Raw genomic sequence first — 9606 nt, forward strand, 5'->3', positions numbered from 1 at the left:
ATTGCAGCGCCTATTAACATGATGAGTGCGTCCGCTTTTATAATTAGCGCGCGATTAAATCAGACTCTTAATTGAGACCAGCAGCTGTAGGTGCCGTTAAAGTGGATATTTCCAGCCTTCACCCGCAATATTGTCCTATAATTAAAGCAAATTACTTGATAATATTAATGTTTTATCCCAGAATGTATGACGGATGTTTGACATGCCAGTGACTCCCCAAACCAGTACTCCCATCGACATATTTATAAACATCTGCCTTTTCTAAACTGGTCAGTGGATACTTTTTTACCTATCTTTCCAAAGTCTCATCTGGTCGCTCCGCGAAATCAGCGCCACGCACGCTGGCGTCCACGTCCGAACAGCGCCGCGCCACTCCGCCCCGCAGCGCCGCGCGGGAGGAGTTCCCCGAACGCCGCGTCGCCATTGGCCGCGGCCGTCGGCTGCTTCCTCGCGTCGTGGGAAGCTCCGGAGGGCGAGAAAGCGAAAGCCGAGCAGCGGAGCAGAGCAGATCCAGGATGACGAGCACAGTAAGAGTCCTCTCGGCGTCTTTTGCTTCGCGTGACGCGTCCGTAGAAACTTCGCGCAGACGGAGGTTTTGTGTCGAGAGCGGAAAATGCACTTGACGCGTTCGCCGCGATCGGATTCAGAGCCGCGCTGCGCGTTTAGCGGCGCAGCGGAGCCGAGCTGCACAAACTTTCACCTACTCCGAAACAGTCTGAACCCTCATAAGTAGATGTTTAATCGGCTGAAACCGACTTTAAGCCGGTCATAGTGCACAAAAGAGACGTTGTGCACACAATCAGTGTTGCTTTCGCGCATAACCGACTTTAAAATATAAAATATTTATATTCCTTATTCTACTTATTCAAGGCATTTCCGCAGACTTCACGTCTGAAATAGAGAAGACATAGTTTCTTTACATTTCCTCTGCTTCACTCTCTCTTCTCCTATTTGCGCTGCAAAATAAAGACCTTGATTTGTTTGTGGATCCACAGCAGCAGAGGGGAAAGTCCCCAAATAAGTTTTATTTTATTCCCCCACCACATTGAAAGTCACGGGGCATCACATCTGTGTCTGATGTACTAGTCTCCCTCCCGCAGTGCAGGGATTCAGGCAGAGCCCCCGATGAGGACGCGTTCACGGACCTCCTGGGAGAACGGAGACTCCGCAGCGATCTTGGCCACGCACTCAGGACCTTTAACCCCCACCCCCACGGAGGAGCTCCGCCGCCCTCCACAGCCGACCTCAACCGAACCGTGCTGGAGTCCCAGTATCTGCGTTACGTCATCAAAGAGGTGGGACACGCGCGTTTTAAGCAGCACAGCAGAGAAAAGCCAGAGTCAGACCTCTCTCTCTTGCGCGGACGCCTCAGGTCGCCGCGGAGACGGGGTCGTCCCCGGACGAGGTCGGGGAGGATGCTCGCGGGATTTTGGAGGAGATGTCGCAAAACCTGCAGCTGGGCTTCATCCGGCTGATGGCGTACACGGTCACCAAGGTGCTGAAGAGGCTCTTTAGCAGCGTCTACGTCAACATGGACGGACTGAACACGGTCAGAACCACGAAAGGCTCCAGAATGAAACCCTGCTGCTGATGCGGGGTTTAATGCGCCGCCTCTTAACCTTCCTGTCCTTGCAGCTCCAACAGGCCGTTAAGGACGGCCCTGTGATTCTGATGCCCAACCACCGGAGCTACATGGACTTCCTAATTATCTCCTACGTCCTGTTCACATACGACATCCCCGTTCCCGTCATAGCTGCAGGCATCCGCAAGTATCTATTCGGAATCGGCCGCTGATCGCCGCTCGGCGTGACGGCAGACTCTGACCTCTGTGCGTCTGTGCCGTGTGAAGCTCTGGCAGGGATGAAGATCGTCGGGGAGATCCTGCGCCGGTCGGGGGCGTTCTTCATCCGACGGGCCATCGGCTCGGAGAGGCTCTACTGGGCGGTGCTGTCGGAATACGTGAAAACCATCGTGAGGGTGAGGCAGGGGGACGGCGGCTCCTCCGCAGGCTCGGTTGGAGGTCAGCTGGTGTCGTTGTGTTCCACAGACGAGCGCTGCGCCGCTGGAGTTCTTCGTGGAAGGTTTGAGGAGTCGCACGCTGAAATCTCTGAAACCCAAGCTGGGTGAGTGTGCAAATGTGCATGTGGGCTTCACGCCTGGTACACTATTTATGTGTGTGTGTGTGTGTGTGTGTGTGTGTGTGTGTGCAGGCATGATGCACATGGTGCTGGAGCCCTACTTCAAAGGCGAGGTGTTTGACGTCACACTGGTGCCGATCACAGTCAGCTACGACCGGGTGCTGGAGGAGTCGCTGCTCGTCCACGAGCTACTGGGAGTCCCCAAGCCCAAAGAGAGCACCACGGTGCGCGGCAGGAGTGGTCCCAGTCACCACCAGTACACCAGCACGCTTTACTCCACTCTACTCTGGTTTCCTGTGTGCAGGGCCTGCTGAAGGCCAGGAGAGTCCTCCAGGAGAACTACGGCAGCATGCACGTGAACTTTGGCCGCCCCGTGTCGGCCAGACAGTTGTGTCAGGGCAAGATAAAGCGCTGCCAGTACAACCTCACGCCCAGGTGGGAACGCTCGGCACAAAGCTCCAACCGGTGACTCTATCTCCCCACGTCTGTGTATCAGTGCCATACGTGCTGCGCGCCGCTCGCTCCCTCCTCTCTCTCCCCCTTTTGTTCCCATTCAGGGATCTTCCGCGGAAGCCGAGCGCGGAGGCCCAGGCCTGCGTGAGCTGGCTGGCTCATGTGATGGTGCGGCTCCAGGAGGAGGGCTCTCTGATCGGCCCCTGGTCTCTGATGGCCTGCTTGTTGCTCCAGGCCCCAGCCACAGTGCTAACGGAGGGGGGCCTGCCGTGGCGTCAGCTCACAGAGCGAACCCTGTGGCTCAGGAAGCTGGCTCTGGACTTTGGGGCTCGCCTGAACTGGCCCAGTAAGCGAGGAGAAGGATTTGGTGTATATATGGTGTACATTTTATTTTTGTTCACGTGCACTTGCACCGAACTACCACTAGGGGGCGTTTACACATTGCATTACAAGGCAACATGGCAGAGTTAATGTAGGCGAGAGTCTGTCAGGGTCTCGCCTCAGGACACTGAAGGCTCCTTCAGACAGATTAGATGAATGTGAGCTGGCACAAGCGTTCAGGTTCACTTAGGAGATGCTCAGTGGATTAAGGCACGTTAAGTAACCTTCCCTAAGAGGACCTCAGGGAACGTCTCACTTTACGCAGGCCACGCAGACGCACATAAGGTCACTTTCAAATCAAGATAAAGCAGAGTTTTTTTTTTTTTTTTTTGTTTTTTGCAGGACGCGTCCCAGACTCGGATGTGATTTCCTCCTCCGCGGCCCTTCATGGCGCCGTAGTTCGGCGTAAAGACGGGCGCGCCTACCTGGTGCAGGAGGAAGAGCCGGCGAGGAAGCATCCGGTCGGCGCAGAGGAGGGTGCGTTGAGGACGGCGGCGCCGCTGCTCATGCTGGCGTCCTACAGGAACCAGGCCCTGCATGTTTTCCTGCGTCCCGCCCTGCTGGCAACGGCCATGCACGTCACAAAGAGCCAGCAAACAGGTGGTTGAACACTGTACGACACACACACACACACACACACACACACACACACACACCCTGACCCACTGCTCTGTTCGCAGATGAGCTCTGCGCCTTCTTCCGCTTCCTGCAGGACGTCTTCTCCCACGAGTTCATCTTCGTTCCCGGAAATTCGGCTCAGGTAAAAGCCTCAGCGGAGCAAAAAAAAACACTAATATCATCAAAATGATAATTTAAAACCTCCGAACATCCGTCAACCAGGACTTCGAGGAGGCGTGCTTCTTCCTGAAGAAGTGCAGAGCGCTCTGCATCAGTCAGCAGGAAGTGACGGCGTCAGAAACGGGAGCGGAGGTGCTTCAGTTCCTGCAGACGCTGCTGCAGCCCTTCATGGACTCATATCAGGTTGTAAACTAATATTCAGTTTGAATACATGTTCTGTAAGACGCCACTAACTGATGAACCGTCCATCTGTCCAGGCGATGTTCAGGTTCCTGTCGGACGAGGGAGCTGACGTGATCACAGAGAAGCAGTTTGTAGCCGCTGTCAGGAACGCGGCCGCGAAGCTCATCCTCTCAGGTACAACGTGACAGACGCGACGCCCGACGTTTCCATTCGCCTGCGTCTGATGAACCTGCTTGGTCCTGTGGTTTCTGTGCAGGTGAGCTCCACACCTACGAAGCCCTGTCGTCCGACATGCACAAAAACGCGCTGTCGTCCCTGCGAAGGCTGGAGGCTGTGACAAAGTTGAGTGGGTGAGCGATGGGATTAACCCCCCCCCCCCCCGCAAATCTGTTTGCCGTTAAGCTCGTTGTCGGCGGCGCTTGAGAAGCCGCCCGCGGGTTCTCGGGCCAAACTGCTGCACGTCAGGCTTCTGCAGGCGGTTTTTCTCGTCTCCCCAGGTCCCCGGAGGACGAGTACAGCGTCAACAAGGCGGCGTGTGGGAGAATCGCAGGCATCCTAAGTAAGCTGCAGGGAGGATGAAGCAGGCGGAGGGAGTTAAAAATATCTTGACTGTGTCTGTTTGCTTTTCCCTCACGCACGGTAGCTGGGAAAATCCCCCCGCAGATGCTCCAGACTGCACCTGACGCAAGACTTTAGTCTCCGCTGGAATAAATCCACTTTCGGAATCTGCGCACACTCCCGGCTGATCCCTCCGTCCTCTCATTTTCTTCCCTCAGACCAACCAGTTTCTCCTGGTCCTCAGCGGCCGCAGCTCTTTCAACGTTCCCTCAACCTCTAGACAGGGTTAAATAAAGCTACACACACCCGACACGGATCCCAAAGGTTTCGTGGATGCGAGACATTTATTTCAATTTCTTTACATACCAATAAATGTAAAACAGATGTAACAAAATGCATCGCATTCTCTTTACTTCACACGTGATTAGCAATTCTTTTCTCATCCGGTTGGAACGTCTCCCTCAGCACATTGGGCGAAAACCAAGAGGTCAAAGTTCAACCTGTCTCTCAGTAACGACTCAACACTGTGTGCACCTGTAACCCCTCAGCAGTTAGAAGAAGGCCTCTGATGTGCCAGACAACCAGTGGATTGCTTTACTGGGAGATAAATTATCTATACACAGGTGGCACATCGACCTTGATGCGCAACGCGCTGACGGGGTCTTGACAGAACACAGAAATGTACTCCAGGACTTTACAGTTAAGCTTCTTCTCGCTCTCCTTGGCCCGGTGCCGCTCCTTGTCCCACCGCTCCTTCTCGCCGTTCATTTGCGAGAACAGGTTGACCTGGATGGTGCGCAGCGTGGCCGCCAGCACGTAGAACGCCCCCTGGAGCATGTGGCAGAAGGCGGCGCCCACGCTCAGGGCCGCGCCCATCAGGTTGGGCACCGTCTCGCACACCACGCACATGCCCTCCAGGAGGTGCAGCGTGCCCTTCTTGGCCAGCGGCTGCCCGTGGGGGGGGTAGCCGTGGGGGGGCGGGTTTTGCTGGGCGTGGCTGACCAGGTGCCTCGCGCAGTCGGCGAAGTGGGTGACGGCCCTGCGCAGCGGGAGCAGCGCCAGGTACAGGTGGCACGCGGCTTTGGTGAGCGCGTGGAAGAGCAGGCGCAGCTCGAGCACGGCGTTGCCTGGGGATAAGAAGGTCGCGGGGTCATCTTGGGTCTAATCTGACACCGTGGCTAATGTCAGCAGCCATTACAGCGTCTGCCACTGGATTAGAGTCCGCCAAAAGCCGCGCGCGTGGCAGGTATCGCCTGAGCACGCAAAGCCGGTAAAACGACCCAAAGCCGTAAATAACGCCAAAAAGACGTGGTTAATGTTCGGATTCTCTCAGTTACAGCTTCGGGTCTTCAAACCGTTAGTAAAACAATATTTTAAAAACCAGTAAGAGGCTTAGCTGAAAAATGTACTTGTGCGTAAATATTAAAAAGGTCATAATCTCTACATCCAAGAAATCAATATGCACCCAGCACCTGCCACATCGCTCGACATTTCAATAATGTTTTTTAAAATGTAAATATTACAGTGAAACGTTTTCGGACTAACCCTTTAATCCCGCTGCCTGCGGCACATTTCTGGTTGTGAATTTGTGAAAATCCGAATGCAGCCCCCGCTAAGCACGTCTCTTACCGTCTATAAAGCAGAAAACCCAGAGCAGGGCAATGCTCGCCGCCAACGACGTCCACCAATCCATGTGGCCGGCCCCGTCCTGCGCAGGCAAACGAATGGAAGCGCGCGCTCCAGGTTATGATCTGGCCACGTCCCGTCGCGCCTTTATGCGGCTAATACCTGGACATTAAGTAGCCGCATCCTCCGCAGGAGTCCGAGCCTGTGCGGAACACCTTCAGGGTGTCAACACGCGCATTAAGACCAGGAGACTACAACCCTTTCACCTACTGCACTTTATAATAGCGGCTTTACGGGCCCGGGGGGTGTGCTCAGCGGGGCTCACGTCCGCGGAGATCTCTGAATATACAGAAGTGGAAGATGGAAACTGCGCCCGGGGAACATTAATTTAGAGGCTGTTTCTGAAATGATTGTTTGCCAGGACGCACGTGAGCGCCAGACAGGATGGGATAAACTCCCTTTGTCTTTGTCTAAAATAGATACAGTATTATATCCTGCTGTTATTATGGCGCATAAATAATAAATAACTAAAATAAAAAAATGCAAATAAACGATGACATGATCTTCCGGTAGTTTATTAAATGCAGACACAGGCTTCGTTGCGCCCTTGGATCGCTTGTGCGCCGCTGTCATGGCAACGCAAAGCCTTCGGACACCTGGAGGAGTGCCGGCGAACCAGAACCGGCGGGCAGCGCGCTTTGCAACGTTACGGGTGGAACGCGACGAGATTCTGACCCACAGCTGGACGGTGGTGGGTCAAGCGTTCGCCAACTTTTGCCGTTTGTCGCCTGAACTTTTGACCCAAGTCAACGAAGGTAAGAGGTTTCTATGGCAACGCAAGGTCGCCTCTTATAACGGCTACATTCATGCAATATCTGCCAGTTTGGGCCCAGAATAAAGTGACTGAATGTCTTTGCAGTAGGATTTAAAGGGGGCATCTGTGCAAATAATAAACTATTTTCATATAATCTGTCATCAACAGACCTTTTTTTCTACATTTTGAAGATGAATACTGGGAAGAAAAACGCTGCCGCTGGTGCGATCGCGGTCCACATTAAATCACAGGTAAGATTTCAGTGGGAACACTTCCTGCTCTTTCTCAGCCTTTTTGTGCATAGAACATTATTCCAAAGTCCTTTCTTCTTTTCTCACTCACGCTTTCCCCCTTCTCAGCGATAGTGAAACTGACCTGCCAACTAATAATTCATCAGCAGCCTTTTAAAGTGCATCTGAGAGGCCTGGCCCACGTTTGTGAATGCATTTGATGGCTGCTTCTCACCGCTTTCCTGCTCATTCCTTTAGATTGACTTGTGGTCGGCCGTCTGGGTCCCCGACAGCATGGCTGCCTTCTTTATCAGGTTGTAGACAGATCCAGTGGCCACTGTTAATAGTCATTTAACTAAGAACACCAGAAATGAGAAAAAAAGCATACAAGATCCCGAATAAGTAATAGAAATGAACAAACTTTTTGAAATAATACTGGGAGCTTACTTGAAGCAGACAAACACAAATAAACCATGTTCCATAATGTAACAGTGAGAAGTGGCTCTGGTTTCCAGGCAGTGACATGATCCACTGCCGGACTGTCTGGTTTTCTGTCCACTGACACCGTTGTGTCTGGACTGTCCAAACTTCTTCCTTTTTAAAAATGTTTATTTCTTTTTGGTTTTATTTGCTGTGGTCTTGTGTCTCATTCTGATAGCTTTACAAGAATTAATAATGAATCTTTATATATTTAGGAGTTATTTCACTAAGTCATTTTGTCTATTTATAGTTGGTGTGTGCTTCAGAGTCAGAATATTTCATTAGATTAAGTAGTTGCTCATGTTCTGAGGCCTCTGTTCTGTTATGATAGAGATGAAAACTGAGTTACTTTTCTGGCGTTATGTTAAAGAGCCTTATAATTACTATCTAGTTTAATTTTACATAAGGTAGGAAGGATTTCTGCAACTAAAACTCACTGCAGCTTGTGCGTACAGCAATAAACATAGTCATACATAGTGTCACATAGTTATAGCAGAGAGTCTACAAAACTATGCTGGTGTTTCAGAAGGAGGCCACAGAAGCTACAGAGACTGTGTTACTGCCAAGCACGAGGTCAAAGGGCATCAGTGGATGCTTCAGAGGAGACCACACTAAAGATGGCTCATCACGTAGACCAAAGGACCGGCTGCATCACACCCTCCTCAGACAGCTGCAGGTACTGCATTCAGCTCAACGTGCATGCACGCACCAGGGTTGCATTTAATCACTGGACAGTTTCATCGTTTAGGTAAAAATGGAGGCTGAAAATCAACAGGCAAAAAAAACAATCCCACCTTTACTGGACACAGGTTTTATGAAGGTAAGTTACATGAAGCTACTTAATATCACTGTCTGAAGTTGTTGTTGCTCATCTCTATAGTAACACTTATTTCAGTGTGTTGCAATAAACCTAGTCATAATTAAAGAATATAATTTCCATGTTGGCTTAAATGTCTTTAAGGAATTAGAGCTGTTTCTTAGCCAGTGGGATGTAGCACAGCTGAGGAGGAAGGAGCTGCTGCACAAGCGCTGGACTGAGCGCGTGTGGCTGCCGCTGCAGAGGAGAGTGGAGGAACATGTGTCCAGCTGTGGCCCGGTGGAGGCCGAGAGGCGCCAGAGCTTATACAGTCAGTACATCGGTCACTGCAACTCCAAGGTAACGCTGTGGCTCAGCATTATGCAAGAACCTGCCCTCTTTGGTTAGTTACTGTAACTGCTATAAGGTCCTCTACCCTCAGGGCTTTGTGTTTCTAGACACCTACGATCCAGCGGAGTATAATCCTTTTCTCCTCTGTAAGGTGATGCTTGTTATTTCAATACTTCTCAAATATCATGTTGGGTGTGTTTGCTTCTGATAATGAATGTTCTGCTCTATTTATAGATGCATGAAAGGCACGAAGGACACAGAATGTCTCTTTGTTGTAAAGCAGGTACTTTTCTTATTCTATTGCGTTTCTTTGGTGACATTTTCTCAAATAGTGTGAAAATATATTTGTGCTACGCCAACATAACTAAAGAATTTATCATCTTAGGACGTAAATGCACAAGGAAACCCCAAAAGCCGTTACCTCAGAGCGGTCGTCCTCTTGTGAAGTCTGGGACGTCTCGGGCTAAAAGCCTACTGGCCTCATATTATCCAGCATCAAAACCTCCAGCTGAAGGAAAAGAGTCCAGCAGGTACCAAGTTAAACCCATCTCAATAAAAGTCATTCAGCTGAACTGTAGAAGAGCTCACGTGAGCCGTAACTCTGCGTGGTGCCCAGGCTCTGCACCATCCCGTACCATGTGCTGGCGACCGCTACAGCAGACGGACGGTGCCACAAACGCAGCTGCTGGTTCTCCAGATGTGGTCCCCAGCAACCAGCACCAGGTTTACAGGAGCCTCAGTCCTTGTCGATGTCCAAATAAAATCCATCTGCACCATAAAAGATTCACTTCTCTTCTA

At 51.4% G+C, this 9606-nt stretch overlaps 2 protein-coding genes across 6 annotated transcripts; both read left to right on the plus strand.

Annotated features, from left to right (window-relative positions):
* The first annotated feature begins 380 nt into the window (after positions 1-380).
* gnpat2 (glyceronephosphate O-acyltransferase 2) lies at positions 381-4905 on the plus strand. Its single transcript, XM_029140265.3, has 16 exons — positions 381-527; positions 1101-1295; positions 1373-1549; positions 1636-1765; positions 1850-1977; positions 2048-2123; positions 2211-2362; positions 2443-2573; positions 2696-2937; positions 3315-3572; positions 3653-3732; positions 3813-3953; positions 4028-4127; positions 4210-4303; positions 4451-4512; positions 4597-4905. The coding sequence occupies exons 1-16, from the start codon at positions 516-518 to the stop codon at positions 4647-4649; spliced, it is 2031 nt and encodes a 676-aa protein (XP_028996098.1). The 5' UTR covers positions 381-515; the 3' UTR covers positions 4650-4905.
* Positions 4906-6726: 1821 nt separating this feature from the next.
* On the plus strand, positions 6727-9591 carry fam228a (family with sequence similarity 228 member A). Of its 5 annotated transcripts, none has more exons than XM_029140267.2 (9): positions 6729-6952; positions 7120-7202; positions 8191-8337; positions 8410-8481; positions 8623-8817; positions 8900-8959; positions 9043-9091; positions 9194-9338; positions 9425-9591. In XM_029140267.2, exons 1-9 carry the CDS (start codon positions 6769-6771, stop codon positions 9567-9569), a joined length of 1080 nt encoding a protein of 359 aa, XP_028996100.1. In that variant the 5' UTR covers positions 6729-6768; the 3' UTR covers positions 9570-9591. The 5 variants fall into 5 exon arrangements, with proteins under 5 accessions (XP_055362638.1, XP_028996100.1, XP_028996099.1 ...); XM_029140266.3 differs by having other exon boundaries at positions 6731-6952; positions 8188-8337; XM_029140268.2 differs by having other exon boundaries at positions 6812-6952; positions 7143-7202; positions 8188-8337.
* Positions 9592-9606: the final 15 nt, after the last annotated feature.

The sequence above is a fragment of the Betta splendens genome, chromosome 24, assembly GCF_900634795.4.
Source record: "Betta splendens chromosome 24, fBetSpl5.4, whole genome shotgun sequence".
NCBI lineage: Eukaryota > Metazoa > Chordata > Actinopteri > Anabantiformes > Osphronemidae > Betta > Betta splendens.

Excerpts from the sequence above, each read along its gene's own strand:
- gnpat2 (XM_029140265.3), top strand. Across the intron at positions 2,574-2,695 it reads CAGTACAACCTCACGCCCAG|GGATCTTCCGCGGAAGCCGA; the intron begins GTGGGAACGCTC and ends GTTCCCATTCAG. Across the intron at positions 4,304-4,450 it reads GCTGTGACAAAGTTGAGTGG|GTCCCCGGAGGACGAGTACA; the intron begins GTGAGCGATGGG and ends TCGTCTCCCCAG.
- fam228a (XM_029140266.3), top strand. The coding sequence starts at position 6,769 with ATGGCAACGCAAAGCCTTCGGACACCTGGAGGAGTGCCGGCGAACCAG. Across the intron at positions 7,203-8,187 it reads CGGTCCACATTAAATCACAG|AAGGAGGCCACAGAAGCTAC; the intron begins GTAAGATTTCAG and ends CTGGTGTTTCAG. Across the intron at positions 9,092-9,193 it reads GTCTCTTTGTTGTAAAGCAG|GACGTAAATGCACAAGGAAA; the intron begins GTACTTTTCTTA and ends TTATCATCTTAG.